General features: G+C 48.4%; 10 protein-coding genes across 10 annotated transcripts; 6 read left to right on the top strand and 4 right to left on the bottom strand.

The window, feature by feature from the left end:
• Positions 1 to 276: 276 nt before the first annotated feature.
• Positions 277 to 2,405, top strand: N7447_001672 (putative Kelch repeats protein; the record flags this gene model as incomplete). The annotated part of the gene is made up of 3 exons (XM_057225948.1): positions 277 to 721; positions 780 to 925; positions 981 to 2,405. The coding sequence occupies 3 exons, from the start codon at positions 277 to 279 to the stop codon at positions 2,403 to 2,405; spliced, it is 2,016 nt and encodes a 671-aa protein (XP_057089964.1).
• A 97-nt stretch (positions 2,406 to 2,502) lies between these two features.
• N7447_001671 (pyridoxal phosphate-dependent decarboxylase family protein) lies at positions 2,503 to 3,984 on the bottom strand (the record flags this gene model as incomplete). The annotated part of the gene is made up of 1 exon (XM_057225947.1): positions 2,503 to 3,984. One exon carries the CDS (start codon positions 3,982 to 3,984, stop codon positions 2,503 to 2,505), a length of 1,482 nt encoding a protein of 493 aa, XP_057089963.1.
• A 1,137-nt stretch (positions 3,985 to 5,121) lies between these two features.
• N7447_001670 (Major facilitator superfamily domain general substrate transporter) lies at positions 5,122 to 7,232 on the top strand (the record flags this gene model as incomplete). The annotated part of the gene is made up of 7 exons (XM_057225946.1): positions 5,122 to 5,282; positions 5,340 to 5,473; positions 5,599 to 5,722; positions 5,780 to 5,986; positions 6,039 to 6,395; positions 6,451 to 6,818; positions 6,898 to 7,232. 7 exons carry the CDS (start codon positions 5,122 to 5,124, stop codon positions 7,230 to 7,232), a joined length of 1,686 nt encoding a protein of 561 aa, XP_057089962.1.
• Positions 7,233 to 7,724: 492 nt separating this feature from the next.
• On the top strand, positions 7,725 to 9,571 carry N7447_001669 (proline iminopeptidase; the record flags this gene model as incomplete). The annotated part of the gene is made up of 9 exons (XM_057225945.1): positions 7,725 to 7,767; positions 7,839 to 8,092; positions 8,152 to 8,396; positions 8,467 to 8,552; positions 8,605 to 8,769; positions 8,821 to 8,841; positions 8,897 to 9,035; positions 9,100 to 9,196; positions 9,260 to 9,571. The coding sequence occupies 9 exons, from the start codon at positions 7,725 to 7,727 to the stop codon at positions 9,569 to 9,571; spliced, it is 1,362 nt and encodes a 453-aa protein (XP_057089961.1).
• A 242-nt stretch (positions 9,572 to 9,813) lies between these two features.
• Positions 9,814 to 11,933, bottom strand: N7447_001668 (guanine nucleotide exchange factor MON1; the record flags this gene model as incomplete). Its single annotated transcript, XM_057225944.1, has 5 exons — positions 9,814 to 9,822; positions 9,888 to 10,122; positions 10,184 to 10,365; positions 10,429 to 11,285; positions 11,339 to 11,933. The coding sequence occupies 5 exons, from the start codon at positions 11,931 to 11,933 to the stop codon at positions 9,814 to 9,816; spliced, it is 1,878 nt and encodes a 625-aa protein (XP_057089960.1).
• A 300-nt stretch (positions 11,934 to 12,233) lies between these two features.
• Positions 12,234 to 18,123, top strand: N7447_001667 (dopey family protein; the record flags this gene model as incomplete). The annotated part of the gene is made up of 7 exons (XM_057225943.1): positions 12,234 to 12,324; positions 12,389 to 12,513; positions 12,569 to 12,718; positions 12,779 to 15,003; positions 15,055 to 15,281; positions 15,337 to 16,802; positions 16,855 to 18,123. 7 exons carry the CDS (start codon positions 12,234 to 12,236, stop codon positions 18,121 to 18,123), a joined length of 5,553 nt encoding a protein of 1,850 aa, XP_057089959.1.
• A 234-nt stretch (positions 18,124 to 18,357) lies between these two features.
• Positions 18,358 to 18,864, top strand: N7447_001666 (uncharacterized protein; the record flags this gene model as incomplete). The annotated part of the gene is made up of 3 exons (XM_057225942.1): positions 18,358 to 18,491; positions 18,574 to 18,679; positions 18,781 to 18,864. 3 exons carry the CDS (start codon positions 18,358 to 18,360, stop codon positions 18,862 to 18,864), a joined length of 324 nt encoding a protein of 107 aa, XP_057089958.1.
• Positions 18,865 to 19,783: 919 nt separating this feature from the next.
• On the bottom strand, positions 19,784 to 20,908 carry N7447_001665 (uncharacterized protein; the record flags this gene model as incomplete). Its single annotated transcript, XM_057225941.1, has 1 exon — positions 19,784 to 20,908. The coding sequence occupies one exon, from the start codon at positions 20,906 to 20,908 to the stop codon at positions 19,784 to 19,786; it is 1,125 nt and encodes a 374-aa protein (XP_057089957.1).
• Positions 20,909 to 21,182: 274 nt separating this feature from the next.
• On the top strand, positions 21,183 to 22,040 carry N7447_001664 (putative HIT finger domain protein; the record flags this gene model as incomplete). Its single annotated transcript, XM_057225940.1, has 1 exon — positions 21,183 to 22,040. The coding sequence occupies one exon, from the start codon at positions 21,183 to 21,185 to the stop codon at positions 22,038 to 22,040; it is 858 nt and encodes a 285-aa protein (XP_057089956.1).
• Positions 22,041 to 22,268: 228 nt separating this feature from the next.
• On the bottom strand, positions 22,269 to 24,385 carry N7447_001663 (putative glycerol:H+ symporter (Gup1); the record flags this gene model as incomplete). Its single annotated transcript, XM_057225939.1, has 4 exons — positions 22,269 to 23,288; positions 23,356 to 23,937; positions 24,019 to 24,086; positions 24,148 to 24,385. The coding sequence occupies 4 exons, from the start codon at positions 24,383 to 24,385 to the stop codon at positions 22,269 to 22,271; spliced, it is 1,908 nt and encodes a 635-aa protein (XP_057089955.1).
• Between the last annotated feature and the right edge of the window lie 555 nt (positions 24,386 to 24,940).

Genomic DNA, 24,940 nt, shown 5'->3' with positions numbered 1-24,940 from the left:
GGTCAAACAAATCGATCTAACTATGGCAGCAAGTACATTCAACTAGAAGTTACATGGTCAAATTAAACTAAGAACTAAAACCTGTATACGATTCATCATCTTATTCTATATTCTCATATTTGCCGAATTTCCATTTCAACAGAATCTAGTGGTGCAAACAATACACCTACGTAGATCTGGTATAGAGGGGGGGCAATTCAGTGTGGGGAAAGGCATAATTTTTGCCCCACGAAAAGCAGATCGCGAAAACTCACCTGTATCCAACATTGAGCCAAAATGGCCAAAAAAAATAAGAAGTCCGCCGAGCACAAGGAGCGTGTAGCAGCGAAACAGACAAAGAAGACCGCGCAGAAAGAAAAGAGATCCAAAGCCAAGGGCAAAGATGCGGACAGCGATGCTGAAGACGCAGACCTGGATGCCATTCTGGCCCAGTATGCCGAAGAACAGGCCAAATTCTTGAAGGTCACTGAAGTTGCTTCTGAGCCACCGGTACCACGTTCGTCTTCAACCTTGCTAGCATCTCCATCGAACCGAAATGAGCTGTTGCTTTACGGTGGAGAGTACTTTGACGGAACGCATGCCACTTTCTTCAATAATCTTTTCGTCTATTTGATTGATCGCGGTGAATGGAGAGAAGTGACTAGTCCCAACAGTCCCCTTCCTCGAAGTGGCCATGCATGGTGCCGAGGAGGAAACTCCGGAGGCATCTATATGTTTGGAGGTAACATTTTCTTGCTTGATATGTTGAAATTGTTTGTGCGGAAACTAACTATCAGCAGGAGAGTTCTCGTCGCCGAAGCAAGGCACTTTCTATCACTACAATGATTTTTGGCACCTAGACACAGCCACAAGAGAATGGACCCGTCTCGAGTCTAAAGGCAAAGGCCCACCCGCTCGAAGTGGTCACCGCATGACCTATTTCAAGGCATGTTATTCAATTTCAACATCAGTCTCTCATAACAGAGCTAATATCAAGACAGAACTACATCATCCTCTTTGGTGGATTCCAAGATACCTCCCAACAGACTAAGTACTTGCAGGACCTGTGGATCTATGATTGCAATCAGTATACTTGGTCCAACCCCATCTTGACCCTTGCTTCCCAAAAGCCTGACCCTCGCTCATCATTCTCCCTGCTACCACATGAGACTGGAGCTGTTCTTTACGGAGGTTACTCCCGAGTGAAGGCGGCTGCGGGTGGTGGTAAGCAAGGAAAGGGTGGTGGCCCCCAGAAGATGGCTTTGCGGCCCATGGTTCACCAGGATACTTGGTTCCTGAGAATCACACCCCCTGCACCTGAAGCCCCATCGTCAACGGCACCTACAGTCCGATGGGAGCGACGAAAAAAGCCTGCTAATACGCCCAACCCACCCCGTGTTGGCACTACAATGGCATACCACAAGGGTCGTGGAATCATGTTTGGTGGCGTCCATGACGTGGAGCTAAGCGAGGAGGGCATTGACAGCGAGTTCTTCAATACCCTCTTTGCTTGGACCACCGACAGAAACCGTTTCTTCCCGTTGACTCTGCGACGTCCCCGCGCGCCCGGCAAAAAGCAGCAGGCAAATCAAAATGCAAAGTCTAAAAACAGGGGCAAAGCAGACGAGGAAGAGCTTTTGGCAAACCTTAGAGCCTTGGAAGCTAAAGTCGGAATTCGGGACGAAGATGACGATATGGAAACAAGCACGCCCCAACCAGAGGAGCCTGTGGAGCCCGCAAAGCCCTCAGTTGTTCACTTCGAAATGCCCCACCAGCGATTCAATGCCCAACTAGCAGTGCAAGATGATACCCTATTCATCTTTGGTGGTACGTTTGAGAAGGGTGATCGAGAGTTCACTTTCGACGATATGTATTCCATTGATCTAGTCAAACTGGACGGCGTCAGGGAGATATTCTACAGGGAGCCTGAGAACTGGAACCTCTTGAACGAGGCCGAAGACAGTGACGAAGACATGGATGACGAAGACGACGATGATGAAATGGACGAAGAAGATGAGGCTGACGCCGAGGCGATGTCTATTGATACTGCTTCGCCTGCCCCCACAGATGCGACGGTTCTATCTGTTACTAAGGACATGGAACAAATCGAAGTTGAGGAAGAGCAAATTGTCAATGACAGCCGACCTTTGCCTCGGCCGTTCGAGAGCTTGCGAGAGTTCTTCAGCCGCACTTCTGAAGAATGGCAGAATATCGTGATGGAAATTGCTAAGGAGAGGGAACAGTCTGGCGACAAGACAATCAAGGAACTGCGAAAAGAAGCTTTCTCTATGTCCGAAGAAAAGTGGTGGGATAGCCGAGAGGAAATCATGGCTCTGGAAGATGAGCAAGAAGAAGCGGGTATCGGAGAGGTTGTTAGCATGTCTGACCGTACTGAAAATGTGGGAGGAGCTGGTCGTCGCCGCTGATACCCTCTATAAATATGCCAGAAAGAATTTATGCATTGAATATCCTATTGTTGAGATTCTAAGTCTGTTCTTCTTGTGTCCGCATATTAATAGTTCCCTAGCTCTGAGCAACCTTTGCCAAAACGTCTGTCACCAGCGCAAAGTCTCGCTCAACATCAACTCGCCAATTCGAAATTGCAATGCGGCAAGCAGGGGATCCATCCCAGCTAGTACCAGAGACGAACATTCGCGAACTCTCGTTGATCTTGCTTCCTAGCTCGCGGTTCAAGCTCTCATCATTTGCGCGCAACAAAACAGACATAAAGGTCTGATCAAGCAGTTCAGATTTAGATGATGCTTCTGGCAAAGCTGTATACGCAGAGTGCTCGAAGACCCATCCGTAGATTTTCCGGGCAAGTCTTATCTGACGTTCCAGCATTTCTTGATATCCAGACTTGCCATATGACAACAGCGATGCATACACCGGCAACGCTCTGAATCTTCGAGAGTTTTCAATTCCAATGTTCAAAGGCGAGGGGATGGAAGGGCCATCGGAGTTTCCAGCAGTCAAGTAGGCTGCATTCGCATTTTGGAATACTTGCGATGCCACATTCGGGTACCGAGTAAAGAAAAAGCCACAGTCGTAGGGAACGTTAAGAAGTTTGTGGCCGTCGCCGGTAATCGAGTCGACCAGTTCTATTGCTTCACAGCCCTTCTTGATTGTTGCAAACTCCTTGCTGTCATCAAGAACACGGGCAAATATTCCAAACGCGCCATCGGCATGCATCCAGGCCCCATACTTGTCACACAGCTGGCGAATTTCTCTCAGGTCCTCACCGGTTGTTGCAAACCGACCAGTATTGACCTCCCCGCAAGATACTGCGACGATGCTGACCTTGTCTGTTCGCGCGAGTTCCTTCTCAAGCTTAGCAATATCAAAACGGAGCGGGTCGTCGGCTCGGCAGATGTTGTGTACGTTGGAACGACCGATGCCCAACACGCCAGCAGCTTTCACGACGGATGAGTGTGGCAGTGTTGATAACACTTGCACCCCAGAAAGACCCAGTGCATTCAATACCTCAAATAGGCCATCTTCACCAACACTCTGGAGATGACAGCCTTTTCTCTCCGCCGCCTTTTGCAAAACAAATTCGCGTCCACATGCTAGGCCGAGGATATTGCTCCCCGTGGCACCAGTAGTGAACGTTCCATTATGCCAGGTAGAACGATCTAGTCGGAAGAGATCCAAAAGGAGACCAAGTGCGTTGTACTCCACATCGGTGACAATCGAGTGATTTGGGAGATGCACCTGGACGTTCTGGTCGTAAACAGATACAACGTTGTCGGCGAAGAGCGCTGCCGGAGTAGTTCCGCCAGTGATGAAGCCATAGTAGTTGGCACTTAAGCTTCCTCCGTTGAATGCCGGGACAATATCATCAACAATGTGTCGCTGGACAGATTCGAGACTGGATCCAGTATCTGGAAGTGTCGCGGGTAGAGAAGCTCTAGCTCGCGCCAGGTTCTCGGCACTAGGGAGAATGCTCGACTCCCAGGGGCCCTGGGCAGCCTTCCATAGACTTTGTTGGAATTCTGTCTGCATGACTGAAATGTGTGGGAGAATCAAACAGTCTCGCCAACTTATACCAATGCCGGGCTCTCGGGGTTTGGGAAATTTGAGGTTCCCTATAAGGTTCGGCTGTACCTCCCAAAAACAGATCTTACATATATAAGCACCTAAACAGATCTAAACAGACATCATCGGAAAGACACGCTCAGAAGTAACGTTGGAAGCCTAAAGAGCGGGATGAGTGGGGCAATTGGAATCCGGAGTCCAATGTCCCGGTGTGATCGCGTGTGATGGCTTGTGATCTTATAATGCAAGTCCACGGGTCTTGGAGATATGTAACGGCAGGAGATGGAGGCCTATACTGGAGATGCCCATAGTTAGAGTGGTGATATTTGCTTGCCTCAGGCGCCGACCGAGTTTGTCTAGGACCTTTCTTAGGGTATAAAGTACTGTCCAGGTAATCTCCAGGGCTGATTCTACCCAGTTTTTCACCCTCATTAGGCCATTTTTTTTGTTTTTTTTCATATTGCCCCTGACATCTGATTCGATGTTAACTGCGCCTCGTGCTGTCAATCTCGAGAAGAAGGTACAGAGCAGAGGTTTCATCTTGACTTCGCCTACTTGTTACCAAATCATTACCAGTTTCCGTTTCTCTCCGAATCCACAGCAGTCCTTACTTGACGACATTGAGCAACCTTATATTGTATATCAATGTATGCCTATTCCAGGGGTACATAGTCAGCCCTGAGCAAGGAGAATCTGTCTCGGATAACGAAAATAAAAGGAGTGGGACCAATGCCTATGATTAAGGCCATGGCCTAAAAGAGGCCATGTCGCAATCCAAAAGACGGAGAAAAGGACTCAAAAAGCATTTCAAAATTCCAAATTCAAGTCGCGCATGCCCCAGAAAAGCAAATCTACGCCAAGCCTTATCCAATCCAATGTATCTAGGTTCAATGATCGGCGCAAATCACTCTTCTTATGCAGGTAAATATTTCACATTCTATCATCGCGCGTCTCCTGCGTTCCACATGAAGCCCCTGGGGTGAAGATAACGCGGGGCTTGGTCCTACATCGACAGTCACGTTCAAAACTTTCTCTCATGCAACAATGGCTGCCACTTCAGTCTTCACCTACTCTTGAAGCACCTATCATTGAAAGGCGACAACCATGCCTAGCCATATCAAGTTTGCAGAGCCGACCTCGAATAAAGCCAATAAATACCGCGCTAGGGGGCGCAACCAAGAAAAGGGGCCGACACAGAGAGTACCGTCTCCAGGAAGTGAAATAGTTTACCCGACAGGATGGAGACTGGTGTTTACCACCACAGGGTATGTGCTCTGTCAAGTGCCATATGGGTTTGGATTACGAAGACTAATGATCTGCAGACTTTTGATTGGTTTTTTTCTCTCTAATTTGGACGTCACAATTGTAAGCTCGGCTCTCACGAGTATCACAGATGACTTAGAAGGCTTCGAGAAGAGAAGCTGGATTATTACTGGATATCTGGCCACCTACACAGGTATGATCCAAAATGCGATTCTATAATTATTCCTTTTCACTTTGACTTCTTTCCGAACATGTGTATCCGAAAAATACCTTCCTGCATCTCTATCTTTCTCATTACTAATATCACATTACTCTTAGGGTCTATGGCAATATGGACGAAAATCAGCGATATAGTTGGCAGGAAACAAACCACAATCGCTTCTCTTGTTATTTTGCTCGCGTTTTCCATTGGGTGTGGCTGTGCTCATACAGTTAACCAACTGTAGGTCAAATGTAGTTCTGCGCTCATTTTCTGTCCAAAGGCTAACTACCGAGACAGCATAATACTCCGAGCACTCCAAGGAATTGGGGGCGCCGGTACATACGCATTGACCATCCTATGCGTCTATGAGATAGCTCCTAAGACGAAGCTTCCAACCTACAGCAGTCTCATGTCATTTTGCCTTGTCTTTGCGTCTTTGATAGGCCCGATAATTGGGGGCGCTCTTGCAGAAGACTCGGCCTGGCGGTGGACCTTCCTCGTCAAGTATGTGAATGCTCGGCATTTGTGTTGAAAGGGATGCTAACTACACCACCAGTGCACCGTTGTGCGTTATTGCGATCGTTGCTATCATAGTTGCGATGCCCAAAAACTTCGGCCTTGATCAGCACACTCCTTCATTTCGTACACGAGCCTCATATCGCTCATTTGCTAATCTGGATATAATGGGATCGCTTTTGATGATGGCAGGCTCATTTTTGATAGTCGCTGTCTTGAACGAAACCAACTTGGCATTCTCATGGTCCTCGAGGGACGCAATTGCGCTTCTTGTGCTCAGTGGACTTTCATGGATTGCTTTCTTTGTCTGGGAATGGTACATCTCGGGCATACCGGGCAAAGACCCCATATTTCCCAAGCGTTGGCTTTTTGATCGCCCATGGATAGGAATTCTTGCGTGGGTCATTTTAAAGCTCACCACTATCGTACAGTTTCTTCTAACGCGCTTTTAGCTCTTCATTTGTCATCGGCGCACCATACAACGTCGTCCTGGTATATGTTCCACAACAAGCCCAGCTTCTGTTAGATAAGTCGCCTTTGGATGCTGGTATTTATCTGATTGGGTATTCTGCTGTTGCGGCAATTGCAGCCGCGGTTGTCAACATCGCTAGCTCTAGGGGTCGCATCCCGTTTATTTATACTCTGCTCGTGGGCTGTACAGTTCACACTGTCGGTATTGGGCTTCTCTCGACCATTGCCACCTCTAGGGGCTTCCACGCAACAGATATTGGTTATCTAGTCGTTGCTGGGACAGGAATGGGTCTGACAATGGGTGTCTTGGTACTATCGACACCATACATAGTCGAGGACAGAGACCTGGGTATGTGTTCTCCCGAGAAACTTCCTGATATTAAGGTGACTGGCACATTGACTAACTGACCCTTCGCTTTTTGTTGCAGCAATTGCCACTGGCACCGTGGTCCAGCTCCGCTTTCTTGGTGGTGCTATTGGTCTTGCCATTGCATCTAATATATTGAATGGCCGTCTAGCGCAGCGTTTGCAGGGTGTTATGACGTCGCACGAACTGCACATATTCCTTGAGAACGTGCGAATAATCAAAACGCTACCTGCCAATCTACAGGCGGATGTGAAAAATGTTTTCGCTAGCAGTTTCAATACGCAGCTGATGGTCATGATCGGATTTGCGGCTGCTCAGCTACCGGCGACTCTACTACTTCTGAAGGCAGGCCGGCAGCTTGCAGCTGACAAGCACTCGAGTACGGCCTCAGGATGAAAGCGACCAGGTCTTTGTTTTCTATTTTGGAAATTCTTCGTTTTTGGACAGGATGCAGAAGTTACCACTCAATACTCTTTTCGCTCAACGGTTACGCCCAAGGTCAATTTGCTACGATGTGTCCATCCCACATACTAAAATATAGTCCAAATTAAGCACATCTCGTGTCTCATGAAGAAGACATCTAGCTTAACGTCCAACATACACGCATTCGACATTAGGCATGACTATATATATAAACAGTCCTGGTAGTATAGCTAATGTTATATTAAAGTCTCCCTAGTCATATAGTTATACATAATGTTACTCATCCATTTTTGAATTTATGAAAGGAGATGAACGAAAAACAAATGTTCTTTTGCTCGGCTGGGTGATTGCAGGTGAATAACACGGCCCAGACTGAAAAAATAGTGCCTTTCTCCGCAAAGCGGCTGCGAAAGCGGCTTATCGCTAACACGCCCTCGTTTTAGTCCGCATCAACATCGCGCAAAGATGGCTGCAAAACTAATCGATCGACGTTTCCATAATGTCTCAGGTTTGTAACGTCTTATATATTGTCACTAATTAGTCCACTAGTTCGAAACTGACAAATTTGACCCTATCTAGGCAAACTTCGGGTTTCCGAGTTGTTCTTCGATGTCCCTGTGGACTACAACAAGCCCGCCGGGGACACTCTGAGGCTCTTTGCACGAAGCATCAGCCGATTGAACAAACCTATTGAGCCTGCGAAGGAAGAGGACAAGGAAGCTAAAGAAGGTAAGCTTCCTTGGCTGGTCTATCTGCAAGGTGGCCCTGGCTTTGGATGTGGTGCCCCGCAGTCTTACCCCTGGGTTGAATTCATGCTCAGCAAGGGTTATCAGGTGTGTCATATCTTTTACACATTATGCCGTTTGTAGATTGATGCTCAAGGATTCTCTAGGTGCTCTTTCTGGATCAACGAGGCACTGGCCTCAGTTCCACTCTCACAGCGGGAACCCTTGCCCGTCAGGGGGATGCAATCAAGCAGGCTGAATATCTCAAGAACTTCCGTGCAGACAGCATTGTCCGTGATTGCGAGGCCATTCGTGGTGTTTTGACACAGGACTATCCAGCTGACCAGCGCCGGTGGAGTATCCTTGGACAAAGTTTCGGTGGCTTCTGTGCCGTGACTTACCTGTCAAAGTTGTATGTTCTGAAAGTCACTGATCTTCATGATTGGATATTGAACATTCCGCTGATGCTTCTTAACTTCCAGCCCGGACGGCCTGAGAGAAGCTTTCCTTACTGGTGGCCTTCCCCCTCTGATCAACGGCCCGGATGCTGTTTATGCGAAGACCTATGGTTCGCTCCCCTGTTTCCTTTTGATTTATTCGTGACACTAACACATAAACAGAGAAGGTCAAGGAGAGAAACGAGGCTTACTACGAGAAATACCCTGAGGATGTTGACCGTGTTAAGAATATCATGCAATACTTGACCCAAAACAAGGTTGCATTGCCATCTGGATTGCTCACTCCGTCTCGATTCCAGCAACTGGGTATCTTGCTCGGGTTCCACGGTAAGACCCTAGATTTAGACAACCAGTCTATTAATGCTAACACGATCTAAGGTGGTTTCGATAGCCTGCATGGTAAGCTTTGCTTTGCCTCATGAAGGTCGCAACAGAAATACTAATCTGAGTCTAGATATTGTTGTCAGAGTCACCAACGATTTGGAGATGTTCGGATTCCTTACTCTGCCGACTCTTTCTGTGGTTGACGGTAATGGCGGTATGGACAAGAACATCATTTATGCCATCCTGCATGAATCAATCTACTGCCAAGGGTAATGATAGGCTTTCCGTGCCGTCCGTTTTCTGTGACATATCCGTGTCTAACAATGAATATAGAAAACCGTCGCTCTGGGCTGCAGACCGGTTGCGCGCAAGCAACCCGCGATTCCAAATCAATGACTCGCTGCCTGAGATCTACTTCACTGGCGAGATGGTAAATAGCCCAACCCAGTCCAGAATTCTCTCAACAGATCTAACACCAATTCTCATCTTCTAGGTCTTCAGGGATATGTTCGAGTCCTATTCGGAACTCTCCGGGATCAAGGAAGCAGCTGAAATCCTGGCTAAAACAGACGAATGGCCGGCCCTGTACGACGAGGCTCAACTGGCCAAGAACAAGGTGCCGGTATATGCTGCAACTTACATCGATGATATGTATGTTCACTTTGATCTGGCCACAGCCACTGCTGCCAAGATCAAGAACTCTAAGCAGTTTATCACCAACACCATGTACCACGACGCGCTGCGCAGCAAGTCGGGTGAGGTCATGCGTCAGCTCTTCAACTTGAGAGAGGACTCGATGGATTAGTCCACATACACGGTCTTTCAATTCGAACATATTAATGGATGTTCTAGCAACACAATGGACTCAGAATATTACCAGTAAATTTTACGAGAGGTTTGAGATATAGAGGTAGACTAAGATACGTTACAACTGAGCGCATAGATTTGTTGAGTTGACACGGACGTAGTATTGGGGTATAATAAATCACGAGATAGTATATACGGAGAGCTTTCTTCATTGTCTGAGTATGAAAGTATCGGGAGATATTAGAAAACCTGTTCGATATGATCAGTGTTGCTACTCTAGCTGTAATAATACTGCAGAGAGATAAAGTACGTACCGCACCGCCAATGATGAATAACCTCTCTTCCTCACGCTGTACCCACTGAGCAATCTTGCTGGCACTTTGGGCAAGTGCATTTCGATTAGTGTTCGGCTCAGCAATACAATAGAATTCGAATATAGGGGTTACCCATCCAAACGAAGTGGCTGACCGCGAAACACAATGATGAACTTTGACGTGTGTATTCTTGGCGTGGATACTCGCGTGCAAGTTGTTGTACATTGACATCAATCTATACAGTCAGAATCATTGAATGCAAAAATAATTCATGAACAACAGAGGGCAGTGCTCACCTTCGTCGTCGAGTCACAGAGGAAAATTCAGGGGCATACGATGACATAGTGAATTGTACGTTGGCGCGCGATTTGTAAAGGAAATGATGGAGTACAGTTCCAGGAACTATATCAGTAGTCGCGGGGCGGCCATTGTCAATTGCCGTTTTGATCTCCTTCAGACTGCCGTTTTTCTCCATTTGCTATTGCATTGCATGATTAGTATCACATGTCATAATTAATTGCGTGGAACCGTTCAATCTCACCTCCACAAGAGCGTCACGCATTCCTTGCATCTCAAAGAAAGCCTCTTTGTCGGGACTGATAAGAACAATGGCAACAGACTCGTCTTTGGTGATCTCTGCACTATTTTCGATGTCTTCGCGAATGTCAAGAAAGCTCACATACATGTAGAGATAACCGCTGCTGTTGAAGCCAGGCAAACAGACGGGAATCCAACTTTCTCCACCCCCAGCTTTAACTCCGTCAGCTTCGAAAACCATGTTGAATAAGAGCTGTAGATCGCCTGGATGTAAGGAGTGCTTCTTTGGTCGGACAACGCTGACGAGTCGTCCGCCAGCCACAAGCAAGCCGTATAGAAGGCTACTAGCTTTAGTTTTCAGAAGTGCATTGTTGATGGCTTGTCGGTGTTGTTTGCGGATTTTCAGACACTCCAAAGCCGATAGCAACGTAGATGGAGATCCTCGCGTGAAACTGTCTGCGAGAGATGAAAGAAGGGACTCCGAACCCTGTAAGGGCCGCGATAAATCAGTAGAAGGCCGCATAGAGAAGATATGAGTTAGAGAGGGCAGTGTTAATGTAGACAGGATCTGCATATACAATGCTTCCAGTTGAAGCCGGAGCTGGTTGTCGCTCTCCATCATACGACTGATTGCAACAAGGTGTAGAGATCCTCGTGTCAATACAACAAATCTAGTGTCACCAGCGGAGAAGCCTCGCAGATGATCATTTGCTTCTTCATAAAATGAAATGATGGTCTGAATGACCCCGACATAGCCAGATATTAGGCCACTGTCGCCGTGCCTTGTCCAAATCGGCTTACCAGCGGCGGAGAGGATCACATAGTGCTTGCGCTTTGCTTTCCACCGTTGAAGTAGAAGATCTGATACGCGTTAGTATTATGAAACAACGAGACTATTGAACATTGACCCAAACCTTCGTTATCGCCTTTCTCATTAAGCTCGCCAACTGCTTCAAATTCGCTTAGAATTCCATCATCATCTATATCGTCGGCCGCAAATTCAGGAAAGTCAAGTAGGCCTGTAGCTTCTTGTCTTTGGCTATCGGGAGCTGTAGCAGCAAAGTCCATGAACAGCGATTCAACGTCACCGGAATCGCCATTGGGGATTGAGCTTCTAATGCTAGCGGAGTCACCAGCTTCGCTGCCCCGCGCGCTCGCCAACTGGCCGAGGCTCGCCCTAGCCTTTAGACCCTGAGCCAGACCACGGACAGCCAGTATCGATTGGGTGCTCTCAGAAGCTTCGGGTAATTGTGTCTCGATATCGGTCCGTGAGATAGCCGTCGTTGCCCCCGCCTGTAGAGCTGCCCGGGAACCCGTTTCATCGTTCAATAGACTCAACGTATTTGGTCGTGGGGGTAAAGGTGGCCGCTCTCCCTCTGAGCTGTCACTGTGCCCATCGTGATCTGGTATTGATGACCTGGAAATATACGGTTGCTTGGGGGTCTCGACAGGCTGCTGTTGGCCGTCGGTCTTTGGGTCTTGCTGTGTATTCATCCCCGCTGCGGGCATGCGCTTTTTGACGCGGTCGCTCGTCGCGGGTCTTCAGGCTATTAAATGCTCATTGTTTATTTCAAATGTTCAGAGTCACTGATCAGTTGTGTTTGCTGATTTGATAGTTGCTGGGCGTTGACGTCGGCGGGTCGGAGCTACCCCAAGGCGGAACAAAACAATTGAACGTGGCCGCCTGCGTGTCTTCTAGTCAACATTCAACCGCCAACTCCCTTTCTCACGGGGTCATCATCGATGTCCTAAATATGACGGAGGGTAGTTCAAAGCTTTCACAACAATTTTACGTCCGTTATTGGCACCATGAGCCTTGATCCCAGTGTCTTTCCGAGGTCGGACTCCCCCGCAAGCTCCGAGAGCTCCTTGACACGCTCCCGTTTACAAGGCAAGGAAGGTATGTGCCCGCCCCCAAAGAATCGCACGAGAGTACTGTATCTGATTATATCTGGTATTTGTAGGGTCCCTCAAAAAAGACAAGCACTATCGCCGATATGCATCTAGCGTTGAACGAGCGCTTTCGCTCTTTGACAACGCTCTCCAAGAATGGGCCGACTATATCTCATTCCTTGGTCGCCTGTTAAAGGTGAGCTCGTTGGAATTAAAAGTGTTGTTCTATATCGCTAATAATCAAGCGTTAGGCACTCCAAACCCATCCACCCGATCAGCCCGTCGTCCCTCATAAAGTGTTAGTGTCGAAGCGACTCGCCCAGTGCTTGAACCCATCTTTGCCATCAGGCGTGCACCAAAAGACCCTCGAAGTGTATACGTACATATTTGGATTGATAAAGGTATGGTTGGCCACCTGAAAGGCTGGTAGTATGTTTACTGATACATCTGTTTATAACTAGCTTGAGGGATTATCGCACGACCTACCTTTGTACCTCCCTGGCCTTGCGCCAACATTGACTTTTGCCTCTCTTACTGTCCGCCCATTGTTTCTGTCTTTGGTCGAGGGGTATATCGTTGAGCTGGAACCATGGGCTATTCGGCCCGCCTTGAAAGCAATCATTCTAGCTCTACTTCCAGGCCTCGAAGAGGAAACAAGTGACGATTTTGAGCCAACACTACGCACAATTAATAAACTGCGAGACACTGCTGGACAACTTGAAACACAAAGGACGTCTGAGGCCGGGGCATCTGGTCAGTATTTCTGGCAATGCCTCTTTCTCGCATCAATCACAAATCCTAGTCGACGGCTTGGCGTCCTCGCATATTTGAACCGCTACCTCCCGAAGTTAGGTATCGCAGATCGTCGATCAAGCACAGCTGGTGGGAGCGATCCACAGAATATCCCGCCTGAGATACTGGCGGCAGCAGACTCTGTCATTCTACCGGAGCCTGGCCTCTTGATTCGATGTGTTGCATCGGGCTTATCTGACGACCAGCTTCTTGTCCAGCGCAACTTCCTCGATCTTCTTGTCACCCACCTTCCACTCAGTTCTCCGATTTTGCAAAGCAAAATCGCGGCTAGTGATCTTCAAACTTTGGCAATTGCAGCAGTGGGGGTGGTCACTCGGCGAGACATGAGCTTGAACCGCCGACTCTGGGCTTGGTTCTTAGGACCAGATTCCCCAAACGATAGCTCTTCGATGGATGATCGAAAATTCTCAACAGATACTGCCGGATCTGCCTCCGTTGATGGAAAGGAACTCACACAATCACAATACTTCAGCCGGGTAGGCTTACAGCCGTTAGTCACTGGTCTACTGGATATGATCAAACAGGCACCGAGCATTCCGTCTGATAGAACCAAACCCTTTCGCATAGCTCTGTCGCTGATGGATCGCTGGGAAATCGGTGGATATATTGTCCCTGCAGTTTTCCTGCCCACTGTACGCAGTGTTCAGGCATTTGAATCCACAGCCCCCCAAAACCACTTCGAGGAGGTTTTTCGCAGTGCAAGCGCCTTTTTTGATGGTGTTGAAAGTGGTGTGATATTCTCTGAGCTTCTGGGGTTGATTGATTACCGGTCTTCCGATGTTAACGTTGATAGCGATCAAGTTTTGCGTGACCTGGATCTTGCACAGTTTGTCATTGAGAATTTCAATGTGCGCGAGGAGGACATGGTTCAGATCCATGTGCCTCTGCTGACATTGTCAGTGCTCGTGAAGATGAGAGAGATTTCATCCAAGGAGAGCACTCCCAAAAAACAGGCCGTGACTGCTGCGTTGAACAATGTTCTCAAATCGTTGACTGGCTTACTCACAGAGCGTGCATTCTCGAAGAAGGCAGGATGTGAAAAGATTGCTGGCAACGACACAAAAGGCCGTGGTACTGATATCTTGAAGACTGTCCACAGTTTCTATGAACAAAGCAAAAATAGCTTGGAGCTTCCACCTCTTCCCTATGCCCCTAAGAATCTTGGCGAAATGATTATTCGAGAGGCTCATGAACTAGCTATCGCGGCGCTGGGAAGCCGCGATGGCAACCTATCCCTTCACGAACCACTCGATGTTCTTGTGACTTTGCTCAAGAAGCTTCCAAAGTCCCGCGTTCTACGAGACCAAAAACTGTATGAAGCACTTTCTCGGCGACTAAGTACAGGGAAGGACAGGCCAACAACCGCCTCCTTCTCAGTCATATCGACAATTGCTTCGACATTGACGAGTTTGTTTTTCATCCAGACTCCCGGTTTCTACATCAGCTATGAGGATGCTTGTGATCTGATTACCCCTCTTGTCAACCAGTTATGGTGGTACCTATCGCCTCTTAGTCCGAAATTTCACGTGGAAGCCGTCCGCTGCCTATGGCTCTTGCACTCAATTTCTTGGATTGACCACCTCGTGGAGGCGTCGTTGACAGCTTTGATGGTAAATGTATCGACCGCAGCATCCCGCCACCTCTCGTCTGAGCAACAAGCTGAGCGATTCTACGTCTTGTGGAACCACAGTCATCACAACACACATGAGCAGCCACCAAAGCAAGTTATTGATGTTGGAGGGACCCTGTTCTCTTATCAGTGCTCTATGCTTGAACGTCCGCTTTTCATTGTCCTTGATCTTCTCTCTCAAGAATCAAGTGATAGTTCGCAGAGCGTTCAACTATGGTTGCAAGACTTGCCATCTATCCACAAGTAAGCCGGCTCCTCATCCGAACGTGCTATTCATATCTAATATTTTACCAGGGTTTTCCATGTAGTCATCTCAAATCTTGATGAGCTTTCTGAACATGATGAAACCAGCGGGAAGAAGACAGAAAACCACTCAATTTCCCCGGATGACTATAAGGAGTGTGACTATCTGTTACAGACAGCCTCGAATATTATCTCTGCGCTTTCGCAAAATGGATGGGTCGCACTTCTTACTCATGTGCTAGGCAATGAGAAGCGCCTTGAAAAATCCAAATCTGAAGGTAGGTAGTTTATCTTCTCACGAAACAATTGTTGCTAATATGGATTCTTGGATAGAAAATGCAGACTTCAAAAGCCTCCATTCCGCCATATTCGAGGCGTCCCTTCGAATCGTCAGCGCACAACCCCCGGCTCCTACGGAAGTTAATGTAGATTGTGAACGACTGCATAAGGACTCACTCCAGCTCATGCGGCAACTTCTTCTTGGGCCCGGGGCGGAGGAATTAGTGGAGTCTGGCATTGATGATTTCTTAGTGGAGCGCCTTCTTGTATCTTCCGATGGGGGCAGTATTGCGGTGCAGGGTGCACTAATCGACGCACTCCTTGCTGCATTGAAGGTGCGATTTGCGCAAGCATATCTACCACCACCACCTCCTCGGCCGAGGGATCTACGAGCTGCCTCTCGAGATCGGCTGACAAGTCCTTCAATCTTGTCTTTCACCAGTGACAAGGGAGATAGGAGACAATCGCTACCACAGTTACCGCAGCCGCCAGAGCGGCTTCTGGATTGTCTTTTGAAGGGGATAAGCTCACCCAAATCCCGAGAAATTGTAGACAAGTGGATAGTGTTGCTCTGTGAGGTGCTCCCTCTATACTCAGGTTCTATATTCCAGATCCTATTGATGCTTGTGGAATGTTTCTGTAGGGAAATCAGAGCATCATATGGCAGACTCCAGCTGTCCTTCCAGCAAACAGAGGATTGGCCGCAGGACCGTTCCGAGCATGTCACAATTGCTCTTCTGAGTGGCCTCGAGACTTGTATCGCAAATGCCCACGAACGTCTCATTGTGGAAGAGTCCAACGTTCCAGCAGTCAAGAGCCCTGATCAAGCGCAAGGATTTTTCGGAAACATGGTGTCTGGGGTATTCAACTCGGAAGGCGGACAAAATCGCCCAAATACCGCCAACGACCGTCTGACTGTTCTTCTCTGTTTCCAAGATGCCGTTCGCTTATGCTTCTCCATCTGGGCATGGGGTGCGGGAGATCATAGTGAATCTCCTCCTGATTGCGAATCTCTGGCCTCGTTTCAATACACCTCGCTGCGAATGAGAAATCGCTCACGGCGAATCTTGGAGCACTTTTTCACCGCGGAGGCACTTGAGTGTCTTGAGACCTTGGTGGAAATGTGGACCAAGTCTGACACGGAGACAGCATCACTTATCTTCAATCTCCTCCATACACTCGATGGGTCAAGCCCAAAAATCACCATTCCTGCAATTTTCAATGCAATATACACTCGCACTAATCCCAGTGCCTTGGAGCCTAGCCGGAAGTCTTCGTTGACGTCCAGTCTCTCTGAGTCTGAGCTTGCTAGCTTTTTGGTTACTTATGCCCGGTCACTGGACGATGATGTCCTTGATGAAATTTGGACAGACTGCACGACTTTCTTGCGCGATGTTCTTAGCAATCCATTCCCGCACCGGCAGATTCTTCCACGCTTGATTGAATTCGCCGCTATTTTGGGGGTGAAATTGGAGAATACAACCTTTGGCGAAGACCGCCGTATGCGAAAGGAACTTGGAGTATGTGTATTCACTGCTGGTTCTACCACCGTCACTAACAATTATATCGTAGGATGTTCTCCTACGACTCCTTACCGCAGTCTTTACCAGCAAGCCCCTAGGCCTCAACCATGATACCGGCTCTATGGCAAGATCTTCGGTGGATCATGATCGTACCTCGGTCTCTCATACTGGACCTGATGACATGTTGAGCATTCTAGCGGTCTCCATGCCGTCGTTTATCACGACCCTGGGTGATTCAGATCGGATCAACACCGCCATTACTGGTGTCTCGACTAATGTAGTGGGCCCACTCATTCGGTCACGTCTCTTCCCTAACAATCTCAACCGTAATGTCATGGTTCTTCTACAGCAAATGGCGAAAGTACCAGCTGCGGCGAAACTGTGGAAGAAAGACATATCCGACGCGTTCAATGATGCTCGATTCTTTGGATTGCAGTTGGATTTGGTGAAGAACAGCTGGATGGACTTGCTGCGGCAGTGGGTTCTTACTGACAAGGAACGGCTATCCGAACTTCTTGTCCGCCTTCCACCACCAAGCTCAGCGGGTATCATGTTCGGCGTGGGAGCCTCTGCGGCCCGGTTGGAAGCCGATCGCAAAGCACAGCTCAACCTCCGGCGAATCGCGCTGCTTGTGCTTTCCGCCAGCGACGATTACTTTGTTGGCGAATTGCCGGCATTACTTCAGAAACTGGAAGATCTTCTTACGGCGACCAGCTCCTCGTCGCCATCTTCTGCCACTCGGGCGGAAGTGTTCATGGTCCTTCGGGCAGTCGCGCTCAAGACCTCCGCCGCGACTATGGCGCCATTCTGGCCTCTGGTCAACACGGAACTACAAGAAGCTATCTCAGCAGTACCCCAGGGCTCTCAGCCAGAGCTCTACAGCTCTTACTCGCTGCTTCAAGCGTGCAAGCTTCTCGACGTACTACTTGTCCTCGCCCCAGATGACTTCCAGCTCCTCGAATGGCTTTTCGTAACCGACACGATTGATGCGGTCTATCCGCCGGATCGCTGGGAGCCCATTGCTTTGGCAGACGAAGTCTCTCAGACATTCGGTCCACGCAGTGCAGGCTCACCCACTGTTCCCACGGAGACCAACGAGCCCCAGGCCAGCAGTGGTCTTAAGCGCCCATGGCTCATCTCAGACTGGATTCGAGAGACACCCAAAGATGAGATTGTCGACCGGGTCCTGCGCCCATTCTTCGCTCGGTTGAGTATCTATGTGTTTGAGAGTACGTACAGCATGGGCAGCGTAGATATGACAGTGTGCCGAAATGATTTGTTGGCGGATCTCTTCAACGAGAGCACAATGGCCAATTAAGCGAAGCAACGAATCATTTACTTTAGCTCTAGATATTGCAGAGTGATTCCAAATATAATCTTTTTTATGTTGTAGTCTCCCTTGTTTGTATACAAAAAGGCCTCAGGTCTCCAAGTTCCGAGCCGCCCGGACCTCCGCAATTATCAACGTCACTTCCAACAAACTCCCCTTGCCACCATCTTCCATCAAACAATCCATAAATCTTCCTTCTACATTTGAAATAATTTTGTCAATATGCCTGTTGGCACAAAGATCTTTCTCCCTTTGCGCGGACGCCTCGGTATTCGGTCCTTCTCATCGTCCCGCGCCCGCTGGCAGGCGGCCGCGCCGCTACCATCAAGGAAGCCCGTTGGAGCTTTCCGAGGAGGGTATGGGAAATTCCCCTGTTTCTAATGACATTCAGTGTCAAATTGCCACGCATCTCTAAGCTCTCTTGCTAATATCTGACAGTGTCTTTGGATTCCTGACTGGATCTGTCGCCGCCGGCGCGTCGGTGTACTATTACATCCTAGGAGAGTACCGACTATCCAATGAGATGCTGTCTGATGACATTGCGGTATGTCTATAGCTTCTCGACTGCTGAGTCTCTGAGATTCCGAGAGGGTCTTCCTATTTATCGAGTTTTGATCTTCGCAGAACTAATCGTTTGTTTCATAGGCACTCCAAAAGGCTACTATCAAGCTCCAGTCATACATTACAGAACTGGAGTCCAGAGTTGATCAGCTGCACAAGAAGAAATAAGTGCCAGATTCATGTTTGATATGTGTATTTATTATTGCTTGGAGGTGTTGGGTGTGTTTGTTTTCTGTGCATGAAGCTTGTCAATCCTGGACATGAAGCCCGCTATCATTCTCTAATAGCCAGGGCATAGCTTTCTGTTTCTTGATTTTTTTTTGCATGAGATTAGTCCCGGCTTTTCGAATATCAACATTTCCTTTCCCGACCATTGACCAACTAAATCTTTAACCCTGTAACCGTGACTAAGCATTCACCTACACCCGTCCCGCGTGTAGGTGAGCCAATACCTATTAACAAACCAATACCTATTGACAAAAAATTCAACCTTTCAATTTCAGACCTATTTTTCAGCCACCATATCATCTGTATTTACATATTTAAATAGCTCATCGTCAACATCGAGGTAATCTCTACCTCCTGATGCCTCTTCTTTTTCCTTAAGAGCTTGGTTGGCGCGAAGCCAGTAGTCTCTAATCCTTGCGTCCGCACTCTCACGCTGAATGTCCAATCTGGATTCCTTCGTACAGCGCCGATAAACCCTCGAATTGCCTGCAATTGACGATAACGGAGACTTAGAAGCACCCTTTATAATACGCTTTGACTTTTTAATAGGAATTTTGTGGCTTTGCATCTTTTTGATCGTCTGTTTTGCAAGGGCTAGGTCTTGGATAGCCTGCTTACCGCCACGAATCGCACGGTTTATATGCTTTTGAACCTTCGGAAGGTCTGGTTCGTCGTTTTCAAATATCGCTTGAAGCTTATTCTCAATTTTTGAGAACCTTTGATCCGAATTAGGCGGCGAATTGGTAACTGAACTAGGAATTTCTATCCCTGGGTCCGGCGAAGGTGTATGACCATAGATCTCAATCATTGGTTCATCTTCCCAGCCAGGATCAATCTGATCACAGACAATATGTGGATTCTAAGGCCAAATGCCAGTATCATAGAATGATGATTTAACAGTTCGTGCTTTAAATGTGTCCTTACGAACTGTCTTAATCATCTGAAGAAAGTGCCGTTTATCGTCAACATCTCCACCCCATCGTACGATCTCGTTATTCTTCTTTCGGAACTTCTGTTTAAGGACCGAGAATGGCTTGCCATCGAGAGGCTGGCATCGATGTGTCAATTTTGGTATAAACCACCAAGGTATAATGTTTAAGCTTTGGCAGATATATTCGAACTCCGGGGTTCCATGAGAACCATGGTTATCCATAACCAATACCCTAGGTCTGCCTTTAGTAACTCGCTTTTTGGTGGTATAATGGAAATCCAATAGCCATTGAATAGCAGTTTTATCGTCCGTCCAGCCTTTTGTAGTTGGTTTAATAACCCGGTAATTCGAAGGGTCATTATCGTTGTCGTACCAATCTTCCATTTGTTCAGAACCACGCATTAAAAACCATGGATGCATAACCCAGCCATCGGCCGAAATACACTTAATACCAGTGATATTCTGGCCTATTCCACCGGTCGCAATAGTCTCACGTTCGCGGGTAGAAGCCACGTTTTCCTTAGTTCCAATACCTAGCTGAAAGCCAGTTTCATCCCAGTTATATAGTTCGTGGGCCTGGATTTTATTCTTTTTAAGGAATTGGCCAAAGACCTTATACCAATGAACTAATTCACCGTGTAATTCGGCCTCGATTCTCGCTTTTTCCATAGGCTTTTGTGTACGGAGAGTGATGTGTGGTGGTAGGCGCGCGATGAATTGGTAGCCGTACATTTTACTGACCTGCCGGTCGGAACCGCAGTGCTGTAAAATGCGGTTTGCAGCGCCCTCAATATCTAAAGCAGTCGGTGGTGTATATACTGAATTGAGTAGCTCGATCCAGCGAATAAGAGAGGCTTCTTGCGAGGGATCCAGGGCTTTTTTGGTGGCTATACGGCCTTTTCCATTTGTCCTGCCGTCCTTCCGGTTGCGAAGCTTCCACTTTGAGACGCCAAAATGAGAAGCTGCGGCCTGAATACTATTAAATTGGCCTGATTTATAGGCTTCGAGGGCATTTGAGAGAAGGATCTCTTCTTTTTCGGAGGAAATTGGCATTGTTTTGGTGGTAAAAAGTAAGGTTAAAAATTGAAGGTTGAATTTTTTGTCAATAGGTATTGGTTTGTTAATAGGTATTGGCTCACCTACACGCGGGACGGGTGTAGGTGAATGCTTAGTCACGGTTACGTTGTACTCTCTCCAACCACAAAAACCCGCTGCAAACAATACAAACATTTTATCGTCTCCAACAACACCCCCCCCCCCCCCCCCCGGGAGCTATCATCTACTTCCGCATTACCACCAAACCATCTCAACACCCCAAATCCCAAAAATGTTCCGCGTCGAACTCGTCTCAGACACATCAACGGCCACACCAGGCTGGTCCTACGCCCCAACTCGGGGCTTCGACCCCACACAAGCGATGGCCCCAACCCTAGGCCGCAAACGCGGCATCCGCGACGCCGGCAAGGGCGGCGACATTTCTTCCCGACAAGCGAACGCAATCGCACGCCACATCGCCGAACTAGACCGCGAGAACCAGCGCGATGTCGCCATCCCAGCACCAGTAAAACAAGCCCGAGAAGCCGGCGCACGCGGCACACGAGCAAAAACCACCTCGAACGTCCGCCGCATCCTACAATCCCAAAAGACCTTCCGGAACCACCTAGACGACGAAGAAGCAGCAATAGTCTCGGGCAGCGGGGGCGTAGCAGGCATGCAGGGCGCGGGAGGCGCGAACATCATTGCGGCTAAGGGAGGCAAGGCTGCCGCGCGCAGCTCAACACCGGCTAGCACAGCAGGTATCAAACGTCCCTCGGCGGCTATGGCGGGCGTTACAACTGGTGCATCGACGCCCGCGCACGAGACTACGGACGCTGAAACTGATCTTGATGATGAACCGCCGCGTAAGCCGAAACTTATCAAGTCTGAATATGACAATGATCCCCTGTTGCGCTCGTATGCGCCCCCTGTGCCTTCTGATCGGATTATGCAGCGGCTGCTGGCTGAGGCGCCGCTTTCTTATAATGCGTCGCGTGCGAAGCCGCAGGCGTCGGGGCGGTCGGGGCGGGAATTTTGTTGCATGTGTGGGTATTGGGGGAAGATCCGGTGCAAGAGTTGTCATTTGAGGACTTGTGGCTTGGATTGCTACAAAGTTCATGAAGATTCGAGGTGTGGTGCTTTCTTTTAGGAGGTTTGGTGTGTGCTTGTGTGTGTGTATACTATTGAGAAGGAGCTTGGCCTGGCCCTGTTCTGCTGATGACATTATGAATTGATACCAAAAACTGTACAATAGAGAAATATTAATGTGAGATCCAAAACAAGACTTGTATATATTTTTTCAAATCTCATTATATATGGGCTCTACGCAATAGGTAAAATCGAGTTTTTAAAATATGCTGCAAGGGTTGTAAAGGGCTCAACATTTCAGGTTGATGCCCGCGCGGAGCTCGTCTTCGCGAACCTCAAACATAACCTGCACGCCGACGAAAAGTACTACGCAGCAGGAAACCATGTATGCTAGGCCAGAGTATGAGCCTGTTAGACTGGCAAGCAGATCCTTTAATCCATCGATACCCAACGCAAAGCCGACCAAGTTTGCGATCATCATCATGAGGACGTTCCCAACGGAGCCAATGCCGCAGAGGACACGATACGTAGTGGGACGAGAGCGCCAGCGATGGGCCGGGAAAAACATGCCTCCCAAAACTTCTGGTAGAACGAAGAGAGTAACAAGCCAGCCCCACATGAGCAAGCGGAGGTTGATATCGTGCCATAAGGCAACGAAGGTGAAGACCAGCAGGAAGTTGCGGATTTGGAGGAACTTGCCCATGAAGTTGGACCAAGGAGATGAAGCTGGTTTGGGTGCTCCGGGTGGCCGACGTCCACCACCACCACGACCACCGCCGAGCGGGATGTAGATGTAGCGGACGATCCAGCGGTTGTAGGAGCGGTGCCAACCGCGCCAAAAGGCGAGGGCAGAGTAGTTGTTGGACATGCAGCGGACCATGTTTTCCGGTGGATCAATCCCGTCTACGAGGGCCCAGAGACGGAAGAACCGCCAGGGGATGAGGAGTTTCAGCCAGATTATGTGCAGGTTGAAGAACGCGAGCATACTCAGTTGCCCCGGAGTGAAGACGGACCAGTCTGGGTCAGCTTTCGAGATTGCTACCGCATAAATGTAGTGGAGGATAAGCTCCATGCAGAGCAGGGTGAGGCCAAAGCGGACGGCGTACATCATGATGCGAGCTCGAGTGAGCGACGCCGATGTATATCGCTGTTGAGATACATAGTCGTTGAATGTCAATATTGGACCGGCCACATACAAAGGTGCGTAGAGCACATAGGCGATGTAGTTGCGGAATGTAAAAGCGGTTGCTTCTGCCGGGATCTTGACCCGATCACGGTCAGAGAGGGTTGCAGGGTCTAGTTGCTTCTTCTTGTAAAACTCGGTAAGTTTAATTGCCATATGGGGATCAGTAGCTCATCGAACAGGGAATACTTACTTCAATTGGGCTTGCCGCGGGGTAGTCTGCACTCCAGTGGCGATCCATGTTGAAGCTAATGAGGCGCAACACTGTGACTTTGAAAAAGATCTCCCATCGCGGCATCAGTCCCCCAAGATCATCTAGAGTCTGAGCCCATTGGACTAGCCCTGTGGCACTATCTTCTAATGTCCCAGACCCGGGAGCGAAAACCTTCACTATCCGCTCGAAAGAGTAACCACCGCTTAATTCGTTGGCAAACAAGACGGAGATGTTGAAGATCCATGTGGCGGCAGGCACGTAGGAACGAGGAACAACCTTGCCGATTCGGAAGTTGATATACAGAATCGACAACACTTTGAGAGCGGATACTCCATGAAGTGCTGTTATGAAGATCAATCCGAACCAAAAGTCGAAGCGCATTCGCTGTTCAAGTTGCGCTTCGGCCGCACCATTCACGGAATGGCTCAACTGTTTCGTTTCCACATTCGAGCGAGTCGTGAACGACTGATAAACACGGCGAGCCAAAGGATGGGCGATCAGGAGTAGCAGAAGTAAATGGATCTTGTCGCGGAAACCTTCATATTGCGAATCGGAGTTGTCCTAAAGGCATTGGAGCAGTAATGTTAGTCGAGGCTGGCCTGGTAGATGTGGATAGCTGAACGCCACGTGTGGCGTACTTACCACCTGACGACCAGGGATCCAACCGGATGATAAAAGATGAGAGTATGTGGAATAGCTTGGGTGGCTTTCTGTGACATTGATCCCCAATCAGCATTTCAAGGCCCAGCATTTTCTCCGGCCTGCACTCACCCTTTGAGACATCGATGACAGTCTTGAACATCAATGGGACAAGCACAATAAAGAACAAGTAGTAGACAAAGAATTCTGGTGTGCGCCAAAGTGAAGGTGACGCGCCCTGGGTGATTGCATTGGCGCGGGCATCTTTGGAGGCACCTCGTGTGTCTTGGGCAGGGTTTGAGGAGGTGAAACGGGTGTCAAGTGTGTCTAGCGAGTAGACCCGCCGAAGCCAGGCGAAAATGGAGGGCATTTTATAACAGTGGCATGGCCGGCGCAGGTTTGGAGAAGTTGAAGGTCGGAGAGATGTTTGAGATTCCAGTATTTACTCAGGGGCCGAACCGCCACTTGGTTCTCCGTAGGTGGCCTCTATATACTAACTCGACACGGATCTAATAAGGTTCCAATCTAAATTAAAATTAAAATTAAAATACCGGCGCTATAGATTTCCATTTCATATCAACATATGTAATTGGAATTGAGGAAACATCCTGTAGAAGGTTGTAGATCCCTTTACCCAATCAGCGCTAGCCAGTATCATATCGAGCATTGCCAAGAGTATTCGTGACCTAGTAAGTAGTTAAGAACACAGATCTAGTTTCCGATGTTTCTGATACGGAGTACAGAGTACTTGAATCTTTCACAAGGATATAAACGGAGATTGGCCTTGGAGGTTAAGCAATATAACTTTGCGGGCGCCAAGCACCTCCAGGCCTGGGCACTTGTGTGTGCTTAATCATAGGAAATTGAAAATCCTAATTATGGATGAAAGAGATCGATATAAGAACATAGAATAATAATGTATCTC

This window comes from Penicillium robsamsonii, assembly GCF_028829455.1.
Source record: "Penicillium robsamsonii strain IBT 29466 chromosome Unknown utg000001l_segment0_segment0, whole genome shotgun sequence".
NCBI lineage: Eukaryota > Fungi > Ascomycota > Eurotiomycetes > Eurotiales > Aspergillaceae > Penicillium > Penicillium robsamsonii.
Note: the sequence above shows the minus strand (reverse complement) of the source record. Positions and strands in the feature narration are given on the sequence as shown.